The sequence below is a fragment of the Hoplias malabaricus genome, chromosome Y (assembly GCF_029633855.1).
Source record: "Hoplias malabaricus isolate fHopMal1 chromosome Y, fHopMal1.hap1, whole genome shotgun sequence".
NCBI lineage: Eukaryota > Metazoa > Chordata > Actinopteri > Characiformes > Erythrinidae > Hoplias > Hoplias malabaricus.
Window position 1 is genome coordinate 17,565,241 of NC_089820.1, and position 27,326 is coordinate 17,592,566.

The following is a 27,326-nucleotide window of genomic DNA, read 5'->3' on the forward strand; positions in this document are numbered from 1 at the left end:
AAAAACACACGTTGGTAGGTTGACCGGTGACTCAAAACGTTACCGTAGGTGTGAGTGAATGTGTTGCCATGTGAAGGACTGGCGCCCCCTCCAGGGTGTATTCCCACCTTACGCCCAATGATTCCAGGTAGGCTCTGGACCCACACTGCACTGGGCTGTTGATCATCATTTTTTGGATGAATCAGTGTGGAATTTTTGATTCAAAACTAATTATCAGCAACTAACATCAGTCCCAGACTTCACAAATGTAATTGAGAATACCGTCCTTTTGTCAAAGCAGTTGACAAACGTCCAACATCTCATTTAAAACCTACCCAGAGGAGTGGAAGCTGTTACTGCTGCACAGGGGACAAAATGCCCATCAATACCCTTGATTTCAGATTAATCCTGGTGAGCTAAACTTTTGGACATACAGTGGATTTTCCTCAGGACTTGTTCTTGTTTCTAATAATAAAAGCTCCAAGTCTTGCAAGCAGATGTTTGGGCTTACAAACTGGAGCCGAGGACTGGATTGTTATGTGCCATTTCTAAAGAACTCTCAAATGTGTAATTGGACTAATTCAGTAAGCTGCCGCTAAAACAAATATATGTTGAGAGACAAACTGGAAAAAACATGGTACAGAGAGTGTTCTTTTAAAAGCTGATACTGAGGCCACAGCTGAGTTAAGCTTGTTTTTGACGAGAGCCTGCTGGGCTGGAGCTCATAGAGAGTAAAACATGGTCAGAAGGAGGACAGACTTTGTTTGCAGTGGAACGTTTGGGAACAGAGAAATCAGCCAGCTGCTCTACAGGTGGAACAGTTTGTCCTGCTCTGCCTAAACATCCCCAGGCCTCTGCTCTTAAAAAAATCCCAGATCCAGAATGTAATCAGCTGAATTTATCCAAAGTACATGCAACCAGTCTCCCATTTTCCTCAGAACTGTTTAAACTTTTTTTTTTGTCTATAGCCTCTGGGAGATTCATTAATCTTCAACATACTACAAACCCTCAACTCTATAAATAGCATATTTCATTACAAAGCTAAATCTCTCATTATGAAAAAAAAAACAAAAGATTGCTTTACTTTAGGAGACCTGGGAATAATTAAATGATTTAACTGTGGCCATTTTTTATTCTCTCAGATCATCTCTCATACCCTCAAGTCCAGAGAGGAAGGATTTTTTTAATGAACTTTGTTGAAACTGCTGAAAAGAATGGTATGTTCAATATGAATGGAAAATTCAGTCACATTTTCCTTTGGTACTATAATGAACTTTAAAGTGTAATGCACTGAGGACAGGGTTGGGGGTGTAATTACTGCATCATTTAAAATGTATGTTTAATATGCCCAGAAAGATGAAAAGAAATTCTGATTTCAGGTTCTTATAAGCCTCTTTATGAGGTGTTTTGTCTGTGTCATCACTCCAAATAAACACGCAGTTCAGCTCCTACAAATACATAAATATGGAACTAAAGTTTTTATTTGTGTAATTACACACACTTGTATGGCTACTAAGATTATAAAGTGGCCAGAAGCTCATCTGAAATCTTCGTTATTAAGAGTTGATTCATTGCAGGTTACAAACTGAGAAGGAGAAAAGAATGTTTATTTACACGGAGGAGAAAGTAGAAAACGCACAGACAGTATTGCTGTCATCTTCATCATTTCCACTGGGCTGTGTTTTAGGGTGTGACAACCCATCAGTAACAGCAGTAATAGCTTCCATGTGCTAACCTTACAGCAGGCTCTTTGTTAGCTGCTATTACTGCAGGATTAAAGGGGGGAAATCAATGGAAACAACAGCCATGCATAGATGTGTCTAATCAAATAACAGCGACGGACCAAACTGGGATAACAGACTGTTACCATGTGAGGAAAAAGTTTGTGGATTGGACTAAAGACCTGGCTGAACTAAATCCTTGGGGACTTTTGAGACTACTCCCTTGACAAATTGTTGCTATCTTCAAAAGAAGCAACCAATCAGAACTACCCAAGCAAGCATGTGGGTATTGCTTATTCTGTGCAATCACTCAGCATTTGTTTCAAAAACTACACTGGTTCTTTCCATCTCCAAACAACACATTTCAGACATTGATTACAAACATAGCTTTATTATTTATGCATTTCATCATTTGATATTTTTCTTCTTCTATATAGGTACTGAAAATGAGAATTTACATCTTTAGAGATATCATGATAACAAAGAACATGTCAAGAAAGTAGTACAAAGCAATGTTCAACATTAACCCATTGCAATATGACACCTGGATAAACAAATAAAAAAGGCAAACAACACAATCAAAGCAATCAAAAAGAATCTGGTGCCTGTGTATGGCTATATATTAAGGGTCTGTGTCAGAAAATAAACTAATTTCCACAAGAAACGGCACTGCACTTTGCCACTGAGAATTCAAGGCATGCTTATAAGGTCTGAACTCTAAATATTCAAGATTATTCATATTGGACCTGAACAGAACTATAATAAATTAAACATGGAGAAATAAAAAGGCAGCAACATTATCTTACGGAAAAGTACAGAAGTGCTTCAATAAGGCAAGAGTGGGGAAAAAAAAGAAAACCCATGAGTAAAAAAAAAAATGAACCAACCATACATTTTGATAATCCTGATAAATACGAGGCACACAGAAAACATGAAAAGCTTATGTCTGACTCAAACTAGTCCTTCTTAAAACTTAGAACTGACCAGTGTTAGACTACTAATATTAGTGTTGCTCAATTATTCAAGCTGTGTTTAATATGGGTTTGCATTTTAAATCTGGACACTGTAAAACTCGTTCATGTTTAGTAGACTTCAGGATCATGTGTCCAGCCATTCAAATATAGGAGTGTAACAGTTATCATGAAAAGTTGAAGATGTTTGTTCATATCTCATACTTTGAATGAAAAAGGCTCCACCTCATAAAAATACATATCTAGCTGTTTCTAAGATAGGACACAAACAGCTCACTCATGTGTTTGTCGGTCAGTATTATAAAATATAACTTCACTATCGCTGGCATAGAAATGATAAGGAATAATTCCGTTTTTTTTTTTCAACCTGATCTCTTTCTGCTGAATAAAAGAACACTGTGTAGAAATAAACAGGCAGAGGCTAAAATGTCTTCCGTACTTGCAGGGTAATTACTGCACATCTTAACGAACAAATATATTTGATTGTCCACTTACATCAGCTGCAGTCAGTCAGCTGAGACATGTTTGGAGGTATCTATAGTTTGCAACTGGAGCAACAGGCCTAACGTTGTTAACAAAACCAAGAAGCCAATAGTCACACTGTCTCATACTGTGTCCAAAACCATGTGAACTAGTCTGTGCCAATTCACTGAAGATCTGAATTTCTAGTGTCTACTAGCAACAGTTATTTTGTAGTTTCAGTGCTTAACTGAAGAGGCACTAAACATGTGTTGTTAATTGAGAAAATCTGATTGTAGCTGGATGCTATAGGTGGGTCAGATGGAGATCAGGTTGAAAAACAAATGAGTTTTCTTTTGAAGTTAATGGCTGCAAGACAAACAGCATAAGGACATATAGATACAGGTATATAAGTACATAGTTACAGGACTGTTACCTCAAATTGGTAAGTTGCATTGTGGCACAATATATATATATATATATATATATATATATATATATATATATATATAGATATGTTATTTTAGACAGAATAATATTCTTTTTTATAAATACAAAACAACCAAGTGTTGAGCATGCTGATTGGAAGCTTTGAAACTTGCATCAGATTGTAGAGAATACCCAAGCCTTCTTCGTACAAATGCTTCTCTACTGATCTGAGCTGTTCCCTAGTGTGACGGTGTTTGAACAACATATTCCAGTTGTTAAATGCTAACTCCAGTCATTGCCGTTATATATAGTGTCCTCAGCCCTTTATGACACATTAGGTGTCTTCATTTTGTCCCTTTCAAGACACAGCACTAAAGCAGACAATGCAAATTTAGTTTCCATTTTGAACGCCATGAAACGGGCTGAAAGTATAAATACATTAAAGCTAAATGGGCGTAGTGCTGCTGCTGAATTCTTGCCCATTTAAAAAGGCTGCTTAGAGACCAAGCATCAGATATAAACAGAAATAAATAGGCAAAGGTTTATACCAGTTTTTGGAAGGGGTCTGTTGTTAGGCAGGGGTTGAGTTCCTCTCAGTGGACAGAGATGAAGGTTTGGGTTCGGGTCTGTGAGGTCTGCTGGGTCTGTGCTGGGGGCTACTGCGAAGGTTATCGTCCATCTGTCAGAATAACACACACAAGTCAGCTACAGGAACTAAGTTTATGGCACTGAGCACATACCGTTTAATGTAATGTGTACAAATGGAGCATTATATTAAAGTCACAATTTAATCATAATCTAATTTCTCTTTTATCCTAATCATTTTTGGGGGGTCATGAGATTTTCATCATTTCTCACAATTATGTATAAAAATACATTTAAATAAATAATAATAAAAAAAAAAAAAACTTAAATATTCAGTGCTGCCTGTAGCTGTGCATTGTACTTTTTCTTAATTTACAGACTGAATGTAGATATATATTTATGTATTTAGTTATGTAAAACTATGGGTAAAATATAATCTACTGTTACTTCTTTACCATAGTTTTTGAAAACTTCAGACACAGAACGAGATTCGGTTAAAGTGTTCATTTGATTTTTAGTCAAAGTGTCACTTTAATTTAAAGTCATTACGTTTCCCAACAGCATAGTACTATTACTACTACTACTACTACTACTACTATGTTATAAATGACCAGAATGAAAATATAAGCAGATCTGAGAAGGACCTTTTCAATAAGGTTGGACTCTTTGTTAACAAGCTGCGTCAGTTTCTGGAGGTTTGCATCAACTGCGTCCTGGCTAGTGGGAGAAGAGCCTGACGAGAGAATCAGAATAGGACAGCATGCCCAAAGTTGACAAGAGAAACAGGAAGAAATGTTAGTTTCTGAGAAGAAATGTTAGTTCGGATAATTCCACCAGAGGCACAGAGATTTAATCAAAATAACCCAGTGGTCCAAGACAAAGCACTTTGATTAGACTACTGTATGATTCTAACATCTGCCGCAGCAAACACTTCTCTGCGTTAAAGGAAACTGAACAGTCATGATTTATTAATAGCAGATGAGGGCTTTTGGATTGTTTTTATTAGAAATATTGAAGGAATGAGAAAATGGTGAAGACAGATCAAGAGCAAGTGATGCCTTCCACCACTCACAGAATAAACCACTGTGAATTATGGAACAGGTGTTCGTGTACATAAACATTTCAGCAGCTGGTTATGTTGGTCTTTTTAAGAGTAATCAATCGTCGTACCAGAGCTGGCCTCATTAAAATAGTTTCTGAGGATGGTGCTGCAGAACTGGCAGAGGTTATGAAGTTGTTTCAAGTGCTGTTGGAGTTGACCGCTAGGCAGGCTGGCTTTATGAAGTGGAGCTAGATAGCCAAAGACAAAGGCATCCAAACTTGTGGGCCTATAATAAACAAAATACATAGTGTTTTATACTTACATACATATAAATAATAACATGTCACACACACATACATACATACATACATACATACATACATACATACATACATACATACATACATACATACATACATACATACATACATACATACATACATACATACATACATATATATATATATATATATATATATATATATATATATATATATATATATATATATATATATATATGTATGTACACACACACACACTCTTCAATAATAAATATTTCACAGTATTTAAATTCATTTTTTTCAATAAGTGCCAAGATACTCGTTTTCAAAACTACTCTACTACTCTAAACTACTACTATTGGAAATAGTGATACCACTCCCCTGTATGTCACATACATAAATCTATCATAAAACCCAACTTTAACCTACATAAACACCTATATAACAAATAAAAATTAGCTAATGTGATAACAGTGGCAGTAAGTCATCTCACAATAAGATTACAAATACAAACAAAAATTAATCCACTCGTATGATGCCACACCTAAAAATCTTACTCCCATGATACAGTACTAAAATCTTGCTCATATTACAAAACAAAAAGTGTATGCGAGTTTAATTGACATAGTGAGGATACTTACAGTTCTAAAGCAGAGCTGTTAATGAATGGAAATATCCAATGATGGCTAAACTTACACGTTGCCAAAGAAGAAGTGTGAGGTCCCCAGTCTGTGAGAGAGCAAGTTCAGACACTCTTTGGCTTCATTGTAGATCTGTAAAAACAATTTCAGCACTGCATTACTGACAATCAAAGATTATTAACTATAATAATAAACTCCTGACTCCTGGACGTGTGTCAGAAGGAGGCTTATGACCACATTAATGAGTGACCCTTCAGAAACACTAGCAGGTTTCTATTCTATTATTGAAGCTGGCTTTGGTTGCGCTGATCTTAGTGGCTTGTGTCCTCTAAGAGGTAAACTCTTTTCCATCTGCTTCTTTGAGACCGCAGACAGTGCTCAGACAGCCCAAGAGACTGTTTAAATCAGCTGCTGGAACAAAGCACTGTAGATTAAATCCAGTGTCACATATTACATAGAGCACATTCATGAGATAATTGGCTTACATTCTGAATTTATTATGAGTGACCCACATAAGTTAACTACACCATAGGAAATGTGACTTTTAATGCCTAGAACAGTGAAATATTTTTTTTATAATATTGTCATTTTCATGGAGAGATAAAGCATGTAGACATGTTGCGAGAAGTATTTCAATATTTGTATTTCAAATAAAATAAATGATGGTTTGTGAGTGTTCGAGTACCTTTCCTTCTACTTCAGTGATGGAGTGTAGGGGAGCCTCTGCTTTGGTCAGGAGGATCCTGGACAGGGCAAGACTGGCCTGGCGAGCTGGAACAAAGAAGTTGAGAGGGAACGGAGAGTGTGATGCGAACCATGGCCTCGTTAGGTTGGCATAGTTCTCTGCGTCCACCCAAAATGTGTGGAGCTGTAAACAAATATGGTCTTAAGTCTACAGATCACAGACAATACGGACGAGTAAATCTCTGAGACTGCACTGTGAAGACACCAACCAAAGCGGGCCGTAGTTTCTCCTCCAACAGCGCTATGTAGGCCATGGTGTCAGCCCCCTGCTTCGCCGACAGTTCATAGTCTGCATTGACTCTCTGGTGAATGGAGAAAGCTGAATGTTAACTTTGCAAAACAACTGCACCTGCAAGTGCTAAATCAGGTATCGCACTTTATACATTCAGTCTAATTTCACCAGGAAGTGGAGACTGGGCTTGATATCACCTCAAAACATTTTTTTCTAGTTCAGTCTTTTCAAACAGACTACATAAGGAAGAAGGGGTGGCAACCATCTATATGGCCATCTATATAAAGGCTGTATAAAGGTATTATAAGGTAGTATAAAGGTGGGAAGAGCGTTGAATAATTGTTTTCATTTTCAAAAATTAGGTGGATTGGCGACTCAAAAGTGTCCGTAGGTGTGAGTGTGTGTGTTGCCCTGTGAAGGACTAGCGCCCCCTCCAGGGTGTATTCCCGCCTTGCGTCCAATGATGCCAGGTAGGCTCTGGACCCACCGCGACCCTGAACTGGATAAGGGCTTACAGATAATGAATGAATGAATGAATGAAAACGTTCCTGTCTTTAGTTTTATTATTTATTTACTTATAACAAATTATACTTTCTTTTTCTCCTTTGTAATATGCAATCTCCACTTTTATTGTTTTATTTCCTCTGTTTTAAAAACTCTATATTCTTGAAAATAAACACAATAAGGAAAATATACTATTTAAAAAAAATGTAAATATAACAAATCAATATCAAACCCCTAGCATATTTCAAACAATGATTAAAAATGGATATCTTTCAAAGTGCAATATTTTAAATTGATACATACATTTTTTCTAAGGAAGTTGAGAATCTGTGTAGGTTCTGTCACTGAATTTCCCTCATAGTACAGCTGTGGAATGGACGCTGTGGAATTGAAGGACAGAAAACAATTCACACACTCAAATTATACAGCTGGAGAACTCCAGTTTATCATATAGCTTATGCCCCTACTACTGTGTGGCTAATGTACAGCTGGAATATAACACTATAAAGGCTGTGTTTACACTAATATATACATTATTAAAGACAAATACTTCAGCATTAGTTTCACTAAGAGAGAACAGCTGCTGGAGAGTGAATAATCCATGTGTAACTGAATTATTTACAATTCATTTTCCATTACCTGTAATAGTCCTCCACGTCCAGTCCACTGGCTTCACTGTAAGACTGGCACCAGCAAATTTTGCATATGTCTGTGTAGAAACATGGACAACTCTGATAAATACAGTGTAAAATGCAAAACAGACAACATTTAAGAGCCCATACCAAGGGATAAGTAACATTTCTTAACTCAATATAAACAATAGGATTTGATAAAGTATGTAAACACGGTTTCAATTTCATTTTGTGTTTATTTTGAATTTAAGGTTTTTATGAGGTCACACAAACCAATGCATTTAATTTGTATAAACAACATATTTATTCTTCAATTCATTCATTTACTTCAACCACTTCATCCTGTTCAGGGCTGTTGTGTAACCTGAGTCGACGGAACATAATTGGGGCACCAATCCATCACAAGGCATCACACACTCCCCGTCACTCACACATTCACACCTATGAAGAAGCAGCATCACCTTTATTAATCCCCTAAAAGAAATTGCTTCTCTGCATTTAACCAATCTGTTTCATCCAGTCATCCAGACTAGGAGGGACAAGACCAAACTTGTCAAGGCAGCAACCTGACGTGGGGTTTGAACCCAGGCCCTGTGACCCTTACCTGCAGCACCACTGCACCACCATACAACCAGCTCAAAGTAGTTTACCTTCACCTTTTCACATGGAAGTTGCTGTTTTTCAGCCAATCAGAACAGAGCTCTTTCACCTATATCAGCTTTAGAGCTGTGGTAATAAAAAAGAGCCTGCTTCATTTGCAGTGAAAAAGAGTTTGCAGATGGTTTATGAATAATAATTCATTATGACTGTTTAAGCCAGTGTTCTCAGCAGAAGTAATGTTCATGGACACACACACTATTTGGGTCATTCCTACAATTCGGTACCTTTTGCATCCCCAGTACTGATTAATGTATGTAACACGTAAAAATGTAAACAATATCATTTCTGTAAATCCTACTGAAATAATTAACACTTTTTTTCAAATGTTAAACATAATGCAGTCTAGCCCAAAATGTAACTTTGTAAATTTTACAGTTTTTATTTATTGGACACGAGGCGTTTTCCCATGTCCCTGGTGTTGTGCATTGTTTTTGTGATGGAAATATAAGGTATAATCATAAAAATCTTTAATCTTTTATTATCTGTAAGCGCTTATCCAGTTCAGAGTCACGGTGGGTCCAGAGCCTAGTTGGAATCATTGGGCGCAAGGTGGGAATACACCCTGGAGGGGGCGCCAGTCCTTCACAGGGCAACACACACACACCTACGGACACTTTTTGAGTCGCCAATCCACCTACCAACATGTGTTTTTGGACTATGGGAGTAAACCGGAGCACCTGGAGGAAACCCACGCAGACACGGGGAGAACACACCAACTCCTCACATACAGTCACCCGGAGCAGGAATCGAACCCACAACCTCCAGGCCCCTGGAGCTGTGTGACTGCGACACCGTGCCATCTTTCAGTCTTTTAATATTGTTTAAATGTTTTGATTAAGTCTTCTCTAAACTATGTTTTTCCTCAATACGTTTTAATTTATCAACGATTATAAAGGTTTTTCAGGGCGGCACTGTGGTGCAGCAGGTAGTGTCGCAGTCACACAGCTAAAGGGACCTGGAGGTTGTGGGTTCGATTCCCGCTCTGGGTGACTGTCTGTGAGGAGTTGGTGTGTTCTCCCTGTGTCCGCATGGGTTTCCTCTGGGTGTTTGTCTGTGAGGAGTGTGGTGTGTTCTCCCTGTGTCTGCGTGGGTTTCCTCCGGGTGACTGTCTGTGAGAAGTTGGTGTGTTCTCCCTGTGTCTGTGTGGGTTTCCTCCGGGTGACTGTCTGTGAGGAGTTTGGTGTGTTCTCCCTGTGTCTGCGTGGGTTTCCTCCGGGTGACTGTCTGTGAGAAGTTGGTGTGTTCTCCCTGTGTCTGTGTGGGTTTCCTCCGGGTGACTGTCTGAGACAAGTTGGTGTGTTCTCCTTGTGTCTGCATGGGTTTCCTCCGGGTGACTGTCTGTGAGGAGTTTGGTGTGTTCTCCCCGTGTCTGCGTGGGTTTCCTCCATGTGCTCCGGTTTCCTGCGTGTGCTCCGGTTTCCTCCCACAGTCCAAAAACACATGCTGGTAGGCGGATTGGCGACTCAAAAAGTGTCCGTAGGTGTGAGTGTGTGTTGCCCTGTGAAGGACTGGCGCCTCCTCCAGGGTGTATTCCTGCCTTGCGCCCAATGATTCCAGGTAGGCTCTGGACAGATAATGAATGAATGAAGGTTTTCACATGTAAAGTTACTGTGCACCCTTTTATGTCCAAGTACTGTCTCTTTAAATGAAGATTTTTTGCATACTGATATTTCATTATATCCAATCAATTTGACGCGGTCAACCACAGCATGTCCACCCTGTTAGGAGGAATATGAGTAAAGCAGTAAAATTTAATCATTTCAAAATAATCACATTAAAGGGCATACAATTCTTTGTCTAATTTAACCTTTTAGTTAGTCTGGTATTTCTCACACACTGGATAATGGCTAACTTTATGTCAGAATGTCCACCCTGTTATGGTCCACCCTGTAACCACTAAAGACCTAACAGGGTTGACATCATAGTGTTTATATGACCTGCATGTGTGTTTTATTATTCTATTTAGTGAGAATAATTATATAAATATTGATATTAAGTGTTCATCTCTGGACGTCACGGTGGTGGGCATGACCTAAATCCTGAAATGTCCAAGTGTCCGCAGCACAGCACATAATTATTAACCCAAAAGACGCATATTTAATGAGGAACAGGAATAACAATATACCAATGAATAAGAACCAGATGTATTTGTTTATATTGTCCAACTCTTCAGAGAAGTAATGAGGAGCTGACCTTGAGGAGGAAATGAAAAACAGAGATAATTTTACTGATAAAAATGCCAGGATAAAATTGTGAGGGACAGAAAAAAATCTGGTAGCCGAAGAATAATACCATAGTATATAACACTGAGTTAAATTAGCAGACAATAAAGTAAAAGAGCCCTGACTCCTGTGAGAGAAATCTGCCCTCCTCATAACTTACTGCGATATTTTAACGAGCTGAAATCCCCAGTGATTAAACTGCAAGGTACGGGGTTCAATATTAAAATCCAGATATGTTTATTTACCAGCACAATGAGAGATTCCGTGTGTACAGAGGGTAAATCCCAGTCTCCTCCCCAGCAGAGGAGCTCCATGGGTGCCGCCATGGCTGTTTGATAGAAACACCAGTGATTTGAAGAGTACGGCGCTGTATCTCTGTCGCTGTGGCTCCCTCACCGTAGCGCATATATTTACATCAGCCTTGTGTTGTTTTTATGACTGTTTCATGGCTCCAGATCAGGTAAATGCTTTCTCTGCACATGAGCTACATCACTCGCAGGTGACCAAGTTCTTCTCTTTTATTACAGCGAGAAAATACAAACCTGTACAGGGAAAGAGGACCACAGCACTGTTTAACAGCTATGTTCAAAGCTTATTTCAAAATAAAAGTCTCAGCAATTTAATAATCACATGTTTAATGACTTAAACAGAAATGGCCTCTTGTGGCCAAATTTTACAAAATGGCCACAAGAGCAGAATAAAATCCAAGCAGAGGTTATTTGGAATGTAAATTAACACGACTCTGTGGAAGTACATTCCTCCTGGATCCCCTTCAATATTCAAGAAACAGAAAAGGATCCCATCTCGCAAAGGCTTAAACTGTGCCCCCTAAATAGTGTATAAGGGGTTATGCTATTTTATTTGGTCCTCAGTGTAATATTATGTTGTATTATGCCATACATTACAGTGTTAACTATAAAATGAGAGCAGAGCCAACCAGGTCAATTCTTCCTTTCTGAAGACATACTAAAATAAAGATGTCTTAATTGCATGAGCAATTAGCTTTGTTCACCTACTGGGAATTTGGGTTTTAAAATTAAAAAAATTAGTTCACTTGTTGCCCACAACTCCAAGGTCTACTCTAACTTCACCTGTGCAAAAGAATTAAAGAAACAACCTGTATTTAAAGTTGATAAAGGCATTTTAAAATGAGTACATGAACAACTGTTAAATTTAAAATTAAGTCATTAACATCAATGCATGTGTAGTGTAGGTTTTTCTTTTCTCTCTCTCTCTCTCTCTCTCTCTCTCTCTCTCTCTTTTTTTTTTTTCAGGGTGCACATCTGACACCCTTATAGTAAAGTGAGTGGTCACATTCTGGAAAGAAAGTAGGGAGGAGGTCCTTGGTCACACCTTCTATGTCTAAAGTCATCTGAAAAGCATAAATCTCTCGGGCACCTATCTGGTTTTCATTCAGCAGCTGGGCTGCAGTCGTCTAAGGCAAAAGGAACGTCTATTTTGGCTGCTACTGCTCTAAATCATATGCAGAAGCTGCAGGGACAGATGCTCCTGCTGGGATACTAACAGAACCTGCATTAATTAGGAATACATATTAATACTTGACAGAAATAGTTAAAAAAATGGCTGCGTGGGCAAGAATTTTGTTCAGTTTACTGGCAGTCCTGCAACTTTCCTGTACTGTGAATGCTCAAGGAATTGGTGAGTGAAATATTTTAATATTATTGATAATCATTAATATAGAATAGCTGTGTCATGATGCATTGTAGATTTTATGATGGAAAGTAGTAGAAACTGCTTCGGGGGGTTCTTCTGAGTTTCACTCTTAGAACAGACTTTATTACGTGTATGCTGGGCAGCAGTTAAATAACAAAATGCTCATTAAAAAGGATTTATGAATTTGCATACTGTTGCTTTTTGACAAAAACCTCATCTCCACAACTTTTGAAGGGATGGAATATCTGAATTAAGTTACTGGAAATGAAAGGAAGAAATTTATATTTCTAATCATTTTTGTATTTAAATGTAATTATGAAATCACAGAGTACAGTTGGGTTTTTCAATTTATGAAAAAACTGAGACATATGGAATATTATCGACCAATAAGGTTTCTTTAAAAGTCAGTTGAAAATAAATGCACCAAAAACCATTCCAGTGGAGATCTCACCAGGGCCCCATCATATGATGTGGTGGTTCTAGGTGTGAATTCAAACACATCATAAACTGGTACTAAACCCAAAGAAAGAAAAGAGCAGTGTTTGTACCTCTCAGTAGCTGTGCTTAAAGCACCACTTTAACTAAAGTCCTGCTGTTATTATGTAAGTAAATGTTGAAAAAAAAAAAGATATGTTTGTATAAGTACTTGGCTCTTACTTTTTATCCACTTTCAAGAACAAAGTGATAATGAATGTTTCCTTATACACTTATGCTTGGACATGCAGTTTTTTGTGTGAACAGAGATTAAGTAGATTTCTGTTTTGCAGTCTATGAGCTTCTGGAGTCTTCAGAGTGTTTGCCTGATCTGTTGCAAGGGGGACTGAAGACCAAGAATGTGAACGACGTTTTCATCCTGACAACTTTCCAGCTCCATAATAAAGCTCCAACACGTGTTTTTCGCATCTACAACCCTTCAGATAACAGCGACTATTTTGATTTTTCCGCACATGGAAGACTCAACAAAGGTACAGCTTTTTAAATTTGAAAAATAATTGGTCATAAAATATAAAGTAGTGTCTGTTTACATTTGCTGATGATAAAAACAACAAACACAAGTTCTGATTTTATGTATTTACTTTTTTTTGAGGGGGAGAAATTCATTAACAACAATGATCTTTGACTTTTTAAATCTCAGACGTTTATTACGCTGACTAAAGTACAAAAAAAAAACATTCCCTTTGGTATTTGGCTGTATTTGATGCCTGCAACACACTCCAAAAATCTTTTGACAGAGATAAAGTGGAAAAAATATAAGGAAAGTTAAGGAAATATATAAAGAAAATATGAGGAATATTCCAGTTATAGCTTTTTCAAAATTCCACTTTAAGCAAGAGAATATAAAAGTTATAAAACAAGCACCATCACCACCTACCCCACATAATGCTGTGAAAGATTCAGGGTTAAATCTCAGTCCACAGCAGAGGCAAGGGCAGAAATGACTGTAACTGAAGGTCAAACCCTCAGAGGGCATGAGAAATGTATGTGAAATACTGCATAAACAATGCATCCTGAAACTATATTGCGCAACAGTAAATGTATATATTAATTCTATATCGGAAAACTGTTGAGTTCTTTGAGCCCAAACTAATTCAAATTGTCCAAAAGGAAATGGAAACGTGGGTTGTCTGTGCCAGAGATGAAAGGGACCATCAAGACTCTTTTCAGTGAAAGGTGAAATAGTGCGAAGGTACCTTAGATGTGGCAGCCTGAATTATTATACTTGTGTTTTAAAGAAACACATGCTGCCATCACAGTGGCGTATTTCCCAAGAAGTCCATAGTTATTGCTGCAAGGCAAAACCCAGCTTCATTCTGCATGTGTGTGTCCTAGTCCTCCATGAAGAGGAGAATCAGCTTTATATACGGCACAAACGTGTAAACATTCCACCTGTAAAACTGCACTAATTTGTATCTTCAGTTCAGATATTAAAACTGTAATTAAAAAAAAGGTGATGTAACACAGTGGTGAAGATGCCTCTCCCACACCTTTTTGTGTGTTAAAGGCATCAAATCCTAAATGTGTTTATACTAAAAAAAACTGTCAGTTTGTTGAGTGAAACCATTCTCAATTTGTTCAAGAGAATGAATAAATCACAGATTGTTTTTTACAATAATACCCCAAATCTTTCAGAAACAGGATTTGTAAAAACAGATGAAAAGTTCAGGGGTAATCACTGCACATATGTTAAACCCTAATGAGCTACTAACAGTTTAGGGTATGTTTTACAGTTCACTGATGACATTTGTGAGTTATTCTAACCAAGATTGGTTTAACTTAATATTTTCCTCCAAATTATCAGTGCATTTTTGTTACTGTGCCACAGGACTGATAAAAAACATGCCTGTCTTGATTCTATCAGGTTTTCCTGTACTTTGACTGCTTCAGAAAGCAGTTGGGATGGAACATTCTTTATAATTTCAGTCTGAAAGGGGTGTAGCCAACTTGCTGTAGGCTGCATACTGCTGCTGCTTTACAGTGAACAGTATTTACATGCCACTTCAGACACTCTACACTTGAACCAAGTCCTTAATCTCTCTGTCTCCCTCTGATTCTCAGTGTCACTGAGGTATCTAAAAAGCAATGGAAAGACGGGCACTGCCAACTTCATTAAAGTGCCACTGGCAGATGGCCGCCCTCACAATGTCTTGCTGCACTTCAGCGGGCTGACTCACGGCACACCCAGCATGTCTCTGTATGTGGACTGCAAGCTGGTGGAGACAGTGGAGGACTTGCCGGTTGCATTCAAGAACCTGCCTCCTGGCCCCAACAGAGTAGCATTAAAAGCCATGCCATCTACAGCACAGGTCTGCCAGCCTTCTTGACAACACATGTTCAGTGGCAACAACGGACAACATTGTTTATATTATATAACACTGACTGAATTTCAAAGACACATGAAAAAAAGAGTTCAAACTAACAACTAAAAAAGATATAATAATAAAGATAATTTTATAAATAACCTTGTTATGCTGTGGAACGACTAGGTTCTAGTGAGCCCTGTATAAAAACACTCAGACAAAAATGAGCCTTGACTAAAATGCTTTTCTTGTCTTTATTTAAACCCTGCTACGTAGCCCTGTTATGTGATGTTATTAGCTGCCACAGTAGTGTAACAAAGTCATAGAACTATAAATTGTATTCAAGATAGAAGTATTAATGCTTGAGGTCATGGCACCTAGAGCAAAGTTCATAGACAATGTAGGCTATATACAGAAGCTGATGGACTGACTTGCATTTAATATTGATTTGTATTAAAACAATAACCCGGAGACTTTGTGCTCTAAGAGTATGACTTGCTTTTCTATTTAAAACTGATGTACTTACATTTTTGGTTCTATATTTACTGGAATAATATTTTTGCTTTAGGACAGCATGTCAGACCTTAAGCTTGTCCTGGGTGAGTCTATTGAGAATGTTGCGGAACTTCAAGACTGCACTCTCCAGCTGGGTGAATCACTGCAATTACTGGGTGAGAGACATCTTCTGATTCCATTAGTAGTGCCAGTGTCATTGTAGCATGGTGCACTTATTATTTTCCTAATCTTTATAGGACTTACATCAAAGCTGGAGCCAGGCCCTATGTTTGAACTTGTACGGATGGTCCAAGAGCTGAAAGAGAAGATGGACCAGCAGGTACCATTATTACATTTTTCTTCAGATGCCTTGGGATATCGTAAGGCTCTTATTATATGGCCTCTGCAGATACAGTGTTTTCTAGGTCACTGTGTCCTTGTTCCTAACAGATCCGCGAGACTGCCAATATGAGAAAAATAATTATGGAATGTGTTCCATGTGGTGAGACTTTTTTCTTGCTCACTTCCTTCTATGAGTCCTAATATGAAAACGTTTTCAATTAGTACTGACATTACACCTGCCTTCACTTAAGCCCACATTATAAGCTTTTTTAATGATGATGTTGATTTATTGTGGCAGACTAACTGAAGCACTGGGTTAATATTTAGATGGACCAAAAGTAAAGCCAGATTCACCAGCCAGGTGTGCACCAGGAGTGTGTTTCCAGCAGAGCATGTGCATTGAGACACAGCAGGGTTTTGTATGTGCCCCCTGTCCTGAGGGTTACTCAGGAGATGGAATCCACTGTGAGGATGTGAATGAGGTAAGTTTCAGCAATATATAGTAGTAGAAAGTAAATGTTTAAAGGGCCTCTATACTATATATATTTTATATATAACTATATATTTCTCTTGCATTATTTCCTCCTAAACCCTACCGCAAAAAAAACACACGTTTGTTACAATCATCAACAACCGCAATAATATACTTTTATATGGCCATGTTTAACTTCTTCTAAGTCATAGAATTATGTTATAATTAAATAGATGCCTTTGTTGTTTAGAAAATAATCTTGTTTTTGAAGTCTGGATCTATTTTAAAATGTGATTATATTAAAACAAATGACAAATTTATTTTTATATATTTTTTATTTTCCATATCACAAATATTTGCTTGTGAATTTCTGTGGAACAAAACTCACTAGGGGCAGTGTGGTGTAACCGGAAGTGTCAGCCTGGAGTCCTGGGTTCAATGCTTGTTTCAAGATATTTTTTCAGAGAAGTGTCAGGTGTTCTTCCTGTGTCTGTGTGGGTTTCCTCCAGATTCCCCCGATTTCCTCTAACAGTCCTAAAATGCATGTTGACAGGTCAATTGGCTGTGTGAAACTGACCACTGGTGTAAGTGTGTGACAATTTTCCACAGGTGTGAGTGAATGGGTGAGTGTGTGATTCCCTGCAGTGGACTGCCCCCTATTCAGGGTGTGTTTCTGCCTTATGCCCAGTGATTCCAGGGTGGCACTGGATACAGTGCAATTCTAATCAGGAGGAATGATTACAGAAGGTGAATGAATGAATGAATGAATGAATAAAACTACTCAAATGATGCCAAATAGTATTTATATTTAATGTGAGTTAGGTTAGGATTAGCTAAGTGTTTATTTGAAGAAGAAATAAATAAATGAATTTTTATTTACGGGCTTTACATAATAATTTGGAAGTCTGCAGCATATTTAATTCCTTGTCTGCTTTACTAATAATTTTATTGTAGCATTGACCAGCCATTCTGTGTTTTTTAATTATTCATAGGTTTGTGATTTCAGGCCCCTCTTGCAGACGGTTGGTGAGAGAAAAGTGTCATAACAGATTAGTTTTCTCTGAGGAGTGAGGAGAGACTTTCCCAAAAAAGCTGCATTTTAATTTTTTCCATTACTTACTGCAGGTTGTTATCTCTCCTTGCACAAGGCCAGTGTCCTACTTTTTTACAGGATAATCTAATTCATTCAGCGAAACCCCATGTAGCGCCTCTTCATCAAGTCTTTATTTGTATTTCATTACTGCAGTCATTGTCCGACTGCTGCAATTTGGATTTAAAAGTGATTTTATGAAGGATTTAGGTAATTGATTGGCAGGAAAGCAAATGTTTGGCAATTCTACCAACAAATAATTGCATAGGTTTATGACATTCAGCTCTGTAAAGGACAGTCTTGTAAGTGTTGTGATTTGTATGCTGGCAGTGTGAGGTGAACCCATGTTTCCCTCGTGTGCGCTGCATTAACACGGCTCCTGGATTCAGGTGTGAGAGGTGCCCCAGAGGCTACGTTGGGTCGGAAGTGCAGGGAGTGGGCCTCACTTATGCCCAAACCCACAAACAGGTAAGAAAGCCCACAGCAAAATTCAAAGTATGTAAAATTGTCATCAGGCTTATTAATATCTGATCCATAGTGAGTCATATATTTTGTTTTTATTCCTGACATAATTCTGTGATTCTTTCCGCAATTAAATGTTTCCCTCTATATTTGTGCTTGACATGTATAATTTAGTGGCCATTCATGTCCAGAATCCTAGCCACTGGAACCATTGTTATTATGATATGCCTTTATAGGACTTCCTGATTTAGACTAGGGTAGGGCTGTGTAACAGGTATATCATGGTTTTTAAATTGTGGGTCTGAAAATGAGGACTTTATTTTAAAATTATGATGTTATATAGGGTTACCAGATTTACAGGTTTACACCTTTATTTGCTACACAAAACATGGGAATTTCTTTTTTAATTCACCCGAGAACTTACATTTGGCATAGCTGCTCGAGATGAGAAAGGTACATGAGCTTTGCCTCTGACGTAAACAAGGACTACTGACGTGCAGACTGACCAATTAAATGTTGACAGAGAAGGTTATCGACCAATAACGGTAGCTCTACAGTCAGACCATCCAATCAGAAGATTTTAGGCTACTTCACCACGCCCTCTTCTCACTCACGCGAACCAATCGGAGTAGGGGAGGCCGGGACTAGTTTGTGAACGAAACGCTTCTCGAAGTTCTATGTAAGCTCTAGAAAAACAAAATAAGGACGTCTGGTCACCCTATGTTACACCTGCTCTGTGTCTTTTTGGTTAGTAGAAGGCCAAATGAAGTCATTAATGCACATTTACCAGAGCCACAAAGAGAGGGCACTGTTGGAGCTCACTTACTAGTGATGTCATGCTCTGAAAATGGTTGGGGAAAAAACACAGGTCCAGTAGCCCACCATAGTGCTTTTAACACGGAATTAAAGTAATACCTAGTAGAAACAAAACTGAAAACAGACAAAACACCATGAAGACCCTTCAGTACACTTTGTGCTGACAGATATGAGGCTTTTTTCCTTTAAAGTGTGTGATTTGAGCCTCAGTTTGCTGGAACGTGGTCTGTGGTGTTGTCCTGTTAGTCTAACTGGCTAGTTTCTGCTTTGCTGGACTTTGCTCCCTCAAACATGAGTTTTCAATTGTCAACACTTATGTCGTGTGAGCTGTTGCTCAATGTAAACCCTCCAAATTCCCTTCCCTCCAGGTTGTGGACACAGATATGTGGCTCAGTGCCAGCACAAGCCAGAGTAATATCATATACCATGCTAATATTTTAAGATGAAGATATGTAAGGGGATACTGTCCCTCCCTAATTCAGACTTCATTGAATAATTTGCTTTTAATTAGTTTTTACTAAACATACATTAGATGAGTGTAGACTAAGCTGAACATGTCATGTTTAGGCCTTAATATGTACATTTTGTTTTAATACATGATAATGTAGCAGGAACTGACATTATTATTATTTTTTTACATCAGACCTGCAATGACATTGATGAATGCCAAAGCTTGGACAATGGAGGCTGCACCCCTAATTCCTACTGCCATAATACTATGGTGAGATTTTACCTTCATTTCTGTGTGTATTTGTGCTTGCTTATGTCCTTCATTAATGTGGTTCTTCATTCATTGGTTCTGCTTTTTCTCAGGGCTCCTTCCGCTGTGGAGAGTGTAAACCAGGCTTCTCTGGAGATCAGTTGAGCGGCTGCAGACCTATTGGACCAGGCTCTGGTTCTGGGACAGGGCCAGGCTCTGGTCCTGGGACAGGACCCGGCTCTGGTCCTGGGACTGGACCAGGCTCTGGACCTGGGACTGGACCTGGCTCTGGTTCTGGGACAGGTTCAGACTCTGGTTCTACTGTTTCTGCTTCTCAGTCCAGCAGGAAGTGTGGGAACGGACAGACTAACCCCTGCGATGTCAACGCTGAGTGTATAGTTGAGAGAGACAGAAGCATCAGCTGTGTGGTGAGACATTATAATATAATATCTCAAAGAATCCATTAGAGTATACTGTGCAGATCTCAAGATGCTCTTAACGTATGAATAACAGTGAACCTATTTAATCTTTGTTTCACTCTGTGAAGTTAAGGTAAGGGTAGGAGACAGCAAAGTAGATGCAGGCTGGAACTAATCACAGCATTAATCAATACCTTTCCATGAGTGGGCTGGCTGACACAGATACATAATAATATCCCTGAATTTTTCCTTAATGCATTCTTCCTTTTGTGACAGTGCAACATTGGCTGGGCAGGTAATGGTTACATTTGTGGGAAAGATACAGATATTGATGCCCTTCCTGACAGGGAACTTCAGTGTCAGGACGCAAACTGCAAAAAGGTGAGTCTCGTGTGGCATTCTTCACCATTATATCCATCAGGATTGAGTCTAAAAAGGCTAATGATCATATCCATAATTCTCTAGGACAACTGCATGTTCGTGCCTAATTCTGGCCAGGAGGATGCAGACAGGGATGGAAAGGGTGATGCCTGTGATGAAGATGCAGACAGTGATGGTATCCTCAATGAGAGGGTATACATCTGGAATCATCACACTGTAAAACAGACACTCATTTATGGCTCTTTAAAACAATCTTGATTTTCTCTGTTGGATCATAAAACAGGATAACTGCTGGCTGAGTATGAATAAAGACCAGAAAAACAGTGACGATGATCTTCACGGAGATGCATGTGACAACTGTGTATATGTGAATAATCCAGACCAACGGGACACTGACCAGGACGGACTGGGAGATGCTTGTGATGATGACATGGATGGCGATGGTAACTAATGCTACATTTTATGATTTGGCATTGAGTTAAGGTCACAAAAACACACTTGTTTCCATTCACCAGGCCGTACTTATCACTGTAATACATGTTGTAAGTTCACTGGACAAAAATAAGTCACTTGCATCATTTCTTGCTTAAAGGCGATGTTGACCTTTTTAATCAAAAAACAATTTTTATAAAACGATGAGGATGTTTTCTAACCATTTGTTGCTCTCCAGTCTGGAGTCTTGTGTGCTCAAAACAGTCTAATGTGTTTACAAAGCCAGAGTGTCTGTAAATGGGTAAAAAACCAAAGCGTTGTGGTCCAGTATGCTAGGCTTTCTGTCTCTCTCTGCTTATGGCAGAGAAAGGTCATCTGGGCTTTTTTAGAGAACGAAAAGAACTCTAAACAATAAGTAAGATTTGGTATTTTTTTTTAGAGTTATAGAGTGTAATTACATTTTACAGCACTGTACTGAAATCAAGGGGCAGGGGAAGGGGAGGTTGGCATGGTTTCCTACCTTCTTGCAAAAGTTACATAGTTCTGTTTCTGCGGTGCTGAATAAAGCATCACAATGATTTTGAAGCTACATTTGTAAGTGAAAATACTCCCTATTGTTCCTTTTTCACTTAAACATCCAGTCGTCTTAATGACAGCAGCGGTCTGGTCTGGTAATACATGACTTCAGTCTCAGATTATTAATGCTGACATGTCCTCATTCCAGGATCACAGCTGCAGGAGGTCAGCAGACACAGTGAAACACTGGAACAGTTTGACTGACCAGAAAAGGTTACAGACCTTAATTCAAACTCACAGTTTGCAACAGATTCTGAAATAAGCATGTGCAAACTCTGACAGAGAAGTGCACAAAATTCATAGATCAGTGGCCTAAAATGGACAGGAACCTTGTCAAGAGAAAGGGTAACTTGCCCTAATAGTACTGGTACTTTTATTAAAAGGATAAGTAACCAAGTATAAGAAAAGACACTAATTCATTCATTCATTGTCTGAAACCACTTATCCAGTTCAAGGTCACGGTGGGTCTGGAGCCTACCCGGAATCATTGGGCACAAGACAGGAACACACTCTGGAGGGGGCGCCAGTCCTTCACAGAGCAACACATACACACACACACATTCACTCACACCTACGGACACTTTTGAGTCAACAATCCACATAACAACATGTGTTTTTGAATCATGGGAGGAAACCGGAGCACCCGGAGGAAACCCACACGGACACAGGGAGAACACACCAACTCCTCACAGACAGTCACCCAGAGCGGGACTTGAACCCACAACCTCCAGGTCCCTGGAGCTGCTGTGCCACCATGCTGCTTTGCATGAAATTAATTGTTCAATAATTACAAAAATGGTACAGAAAATATATGCTTACAGGTGGTTATTACTCTTACTAAGTTTAATGTATTAAAGAGAATAGTACAGTAGAAAGCTGCTTTAGATGCTTTAACAATATACAAATGCATATTACAACAGCTGTTGTTTGTTATACAACTTTTGCATTTGTTAATGTATTATAAAGTCGTTTGTTTATCTGTATGGGATCCAGTGCTGGCCAGAATTTTCCCCTTCTCTTCCTTGCCTCGCTGCACCTCTGAGGGCATGCGTTTTTCTCTCAGTTAAATGGTGCATTCTGTTTTGAAATATCTGTTACAGTCCGCCTGTTTCTTGTCCAGCTTTTTCTGGGGCTTAGGTCATTTTTTATGAGGGAGAACCAGAAGTGACTGTGAGGCTGCATTTTTCAAAACACCTCTTTTCAATGAGCTTCTTAATAGTCCTTCAGGTGACAGCATTAAGCCTGGGGCATTCATTCTTACAGTAAAAGTCTCTTTGAAGCCCAGTATCAGTAATGACAATTATATGTTCCAGTCTGAAAAGCGTAAGAAAAGCACAAGCCCAGACAGAGCTTGACATTTACAGTGTGTTCACAGAGGCGAGGCTCCAGGCACTTTACTCAGTGGACTCCACCGAACAGAGTCTGTTCATGTCTCGCAGGGCTAAACCACATTTCCACTGCAAAGTCCAGCCAAGAGCTGATGACCAGTGGAAACTATTCTGTAGTGGCCTGACTAAAACACTGCCACCTTGTGACACAAGGCCCATGATAAACAACATATGCACAAAAACAGCAGCAGAGTGCTGTACACGTCAGACTTTTTGTTTTTGCTCCATTCAGTGACATTTTAGATTTGACTTCTTCTAGTACAGTTTAGAAATGTGGTCAGTAAACAGTTTACTCAGGTTTGTTTTATGGACAGTGAGGATTACTTAACACTTACTGCCACAAAAAATCAATAATCAGGTATTTTTACCACATTTTAAAATGTTTTTCTTAATTAAACGTTTCCAGTAACTTACAGTCAGGGCTCTGGGGTGTCCAGCTTTAAGTATTGTTTATCTGATGAGGAAAATTTGATGGTCTATATTAACATTTTCTCTTATATAATAAACAATGACACTGCTCCAATGATATTTATTCAATTCCTTTGGGTAGTTACCAATCAATTTCCAACTGTTTGTGACTGGGCAGGTTTGAAAAATATTCTGGATAACTGCCAGAGAGTTCCCAATCCTGACCAACTGGACAGTGATTATGATGGCGTGGGAGATGCTTGTGACAGCTGTCCTGAGGTGCCCAATCCTAATCAGGTACACAATTCCATATACCACAATTCTGTCCCTTAAATTTATATATATATATATATATATATATATATATATATATATATATATATATATATATATATATATATATATAATGTGTGTGTGTGTGTGTTTTTCTCACTGTTTGCTTGGTCTGGTAGTCTGATGCTGATGATGACCTCATAGGGGACACCTGTGACACTAACATAGACAGGTAAAGTGTAGTCACATCATCCTATGGATTAATATGTGTTATAAAACTTGTTTACCCATCAAACCTGACACAAGTCTTTTTGCAGTGATGGAGATGGACACCAGAACACCAAGGACAACTGTCCTGACATCATCAACAGCTCACAGCTGGATACGGACAAAGATGGGCTTGGGGACGAGTGTGATGATGACGATGATAATGATGGCATTCTAGATGATAACGATAACTGCAGACTGGTTCCCAATCCAGACCAAGAAGACACAAACAGTACACACTCCCCCATACATTTCAGCACCCCTAATTAAAATATGCCTTGTCAATTTTTACATTTGTCTCTGTAATGAGGTGAAGAATTAAACTGCTTTGATAGCCCTGGGATGACCATTAAAAAAGAGGCTTACTCTAGAATCTCTAACACATCCAGGTCAATACGTGTCAGTATTAAGGCTGTTTCATAATACAAAGAAAACGTGAGAAAATATGAGTAGGGTACCACTAGTTCATTTGAGAAGAGTGCCCAAATGACCACAGTATACAGCGTTGGTAGTTTGCTGGTATCATATCTGATGGTGGGATGGAATGATGTTGTGTATTTAATCAGATGATAAAGTGGGTGATGCCTGCACTGGAGACTTTGACCGGGACCAGGTGATTGATCGGATTGACACTTGCCCTGAGAACGCAGAGGTGACACTGACTGACTTCAGAGCCTATCAGACTGTTGTGCTGGACCCAGAAGGCGAAGCTCAAATCGATCCCAACTGGGTTGTCCTCAATCAGGGAATGGAGATCGTCCAGACCATGAACAGTGATCCAGGACTCGCTGTAGGTCAGTGCAACCTCCCTCACTAGAATGTGGCAATACCAAGACCAGCAAAGCAAAAAATCTAGAGCAGTGTTCACCACCCTTCCCCTGATAGTGTACAGTAAGTTCTAGTCTGAATGGCTCTTAAAGATAAGCCATTTATATTTAAGAGCTATATCTGAAGAGATTAGATATAATCTCTTTGCATGAGTGATGATGAATGGCAGTCAAAGTGGAGGGAGTACCTTATTTCAGAGGGGGTGCAGCAAGGCAAATGAATGAGGCCGGTCTGAGCACTGCTAGCATTGTGTGTCAGAGATGGGTGGCTTGAAAATATGCTATTATACAAAATGGGAGTGCTGCAGAAATGGTTTGGGAATCACTAACCAGACCGGCTCATGTTTAGTCCACTTGGTCAGTCACAATGGCACCTGACGACTGAACACTTCCAGTCTTAAAATCAATAAACATGTATGGGATTATGGGAGATGTGTGAAGAGCAGAAAATCCACCCTACAAGGGAAGATGATCTCCAGGAGCTCATGGCTGCTGACCATTATTTCACAATCTGATATTCAATCAGAGATAAATTTCTAGTTCTTGTTTGTTTCAGGTTACACAGCCTTTAGTGGAGTGGATTTTGAGGGCACCTTCCATGTGAACACGGTGACTGATGATGACTACGCTGGCTTCATCTTTGGTTACCAGGACTCATCAAGCTTCTACGTGGTGATGTGGAAGCAGACAGAGCAGACGTACTGGCAGGCCGTACCCTTCAGAGCTGTGGCTGAGCCTGGCATTCAGCTCAAGGTTCCTTCAGCTCATGTCTTTATTCCTCCCATTAGCCTCTAACAGTGGGGTTCTGTGATTATCATTAAGCTGCTCTTTTGGCCTCAGCAGAGGTTATTTTTAGAGCTTCAGGAATGGCCTCCACTGGTGAAGCATGTGCAAAAATGTTTTAGTGTGATGTCTAGGTATGCAGCACAGTCCAGTGATTGATATAGCCTTTAAATAAAGATTGCAGCAGTTATTTTAGTGTCTTGCATACAGAGCTGAGTATTAGCTTTATTTACTATGCATTTACTTAAGCAGTTAATATAGATTTGTACTTTAAAAATTTATGTTTTCTTCTACTGCAGTAGATTTTAACCATTATACAGTTTTGCTGGTGTGCGCCCTTGTGATTGGGTCAGTCACACCACTGATGTAGGAGCTTGTGCATTCACCCCTTTATAGTCGGATGCCATATACAGAAGGTCCAGTACAGTTCTGTGAGATACTCAGTAATCCAGTAGTGTAATTCTATTCCAGTTGTTTTTATACTTTGAGTTCTTTTTATGTCCTACCACTTCAGTCATTATTTTACAGAACTAACATTACTTTTACTTGGGTGTGGATCTAGGCTGTTCTACCCACCTCTGCTCTCTCATGATTCAAGGCTGTAAAATCCAAGACTGGGCCTGGGGAGTTCTTAAGGAACTCTCTGTGGCACACTGGAGATACCAAGGATCAGGTGCGCTTGCTGTGGAAAGACCCTCGTAACGTGGGCTGGAAGGACAAGGTCTCGTACCGCTGGAATCTGCAGCACCGGCCTCAAGTGGGATACATCCGGTGAGATGCCTTGTAGGGCTTGCGTTCTACTTTTTTCTTTTGAGGTACTACTGACCAAACTTGTAAGGTTTACCAAAACTAGTCCAAATTAAATCTTACATGATCACTTTCCAACCTAACATTATTCTTTATTCAGCCCAGGATCCCCATTTGATCAAAAACACAACACAGAACAACCAATCAGAAGAGAGGTCATTTTTATATCAGTCTTAACAACACAATCAAAATAACTGATGTAATTCTAAGTGGGATTTGCAATTTGTCTAGCAAACATATGGTCTGTGGGCTGAACTGTTTTTTTTTTCCATCATCATTTGACTTAGAAACTCAGTGTAATGTTTATTATTTCATATAAACTATATTTTTATCCCTTTTAGTCGCATTTAGTAGCAAAACAATGTAGATAATGTTACAGGCAGATAGCATTATTCAGATAAATAGATATATTTTAATCATATTTCCTTTTGCCTTTGAAGCGTGCGTTTTTATGAAGGCACTAGTCTAGTGGCAGACTCTGGGGTGGTCATTGACACCAGCATGAGAGGTGGCCGCCTCGGGGTCTTCTGCTTCTCTCAGGAAAACATCATCTGGTCCAACCTGAGATATCGCTGCAATGGTGAGAGGACTATTTGCGCTTTGATAGCTCTTGGCTTATTTGAACCAAATTTCCAGATGGAAACTTTTCTAGAGACATTAACACATTTCTCTCTGCACTCTCCTTTTCCAGACACAATCCCTGCAGACTATGAGGAGTACACTGCCCAGCACATCTCCAGCTAAAAAGGACACAGATGTGTCAAAAAACATGCAGGAATTTAAATGGGACCTCTTGCTATAACTGCAGACATGA

At 39.0% G+C, this 27,326-nt stretch overlaps 2 protein-coding genes across 6 annotated transcripts; one reads left to right on the top strand and one right to left on the bottom strand.

Moving 5' to 3' along the window:
- Nucleotides 1-1,482: 1,482 nt before the first annotated feature.
- LOC136678366 (metaxin-3-like) lies at nucleotides 1,483-11,634 on the bottom strand. 5 transcript variants are annotated; one of them, XM_066656406.1, is made up of 10 exons: nucleotides 11,348-11,634; nucleotides 8,228-8,297; nucleotides 7,892-7,968; nucleotides 7,062-7,154; nucleotides 6,794-6,976; nucleotides 6,164-6,240; nucleotides 5,315-5,472; nucleotides 4,789-4,877; nucleotides 4,108-4,238; nucleotides 1,483-1,564 (listed from the first exon to the last, which is right to left on the bottom strand). In XM_066656406.1, the coding sequence occupies exons 1-9, from the start codon at nucleotides 11,426-11,428 to the stop codon at nucleotides 4,131-4,133; spliced, it is 936 nt and encodes a 311-aa protein (XP_066512503.1). In that variant the 5' UTR covers nucleotides 11,429-11,634; the 3' UTR covers nucleotides 1,483-1,564; nucleotides 4,108-4,130. The 5 variants fall into 5 exon arrangements, 4 of the variants coding, with proteins under 4 accessions (XP_066512503.1, XP_066512502.1, XP_066512501.1 ...); XM_066656405.1 differs by lacking the exon at nucleotides 1,483-1,564 and adding an exon at nucleotides 2,092-3,930; XM_066656404.1 differs by lacking the exon at nucleotides 1,483-1,564 and having other exon boundaries at nucleotides 2,092-4,238.
- A 1,048-nt stretch (nucleotides 11,635-12,682) lies between these two features.
- On the top strand, nucleotides 12,683-27,315 carry LOC136678086 (thrombospondin-4-B-like). The gene is made up of 22 exons (XM_066655916.1): nucleotides 12,683-12,761; nucleotides 13,544-13,741; nucleotides 15,333-15,580; nucleotides 16,143-16,245; nucleotides 16,327-16,409; nucleotides 16,520-16,571; nucleotides 16,739-16,893; nucleotides 18,304-18,441; nucleotides 19,895-19,972; nucleotides 20,065-20,159; nucleotides 20,295-20,379; nucleotides 20,647-20,751; nucleotides 20,836-20,943; nucleotides 21,035-21,194; nucleotides 23,734-23,852; nucleotides 24,008-24,060; nucleotides 24,146-24,327; nucleotides 24,662-24,889; nucleotides 25,479-25,675; nucleotides 26,304-26,476; nucleotides 26,953-27,092; nucleotides 27,204-27,315. The coding sequence occupies exons 1-22, from the start codon at nucleotides 12,683-12,685 to the stop codon at nucleotides 27,254-27,256; spliced, it is 2,832 nt and encodes a 943-aa protein (XP_066512013.1). The 3' UTR covers nucleotides 27,257-27,315.
- Nucleotides 27,316-27,326: the final 11 nt, after the last annotated feature.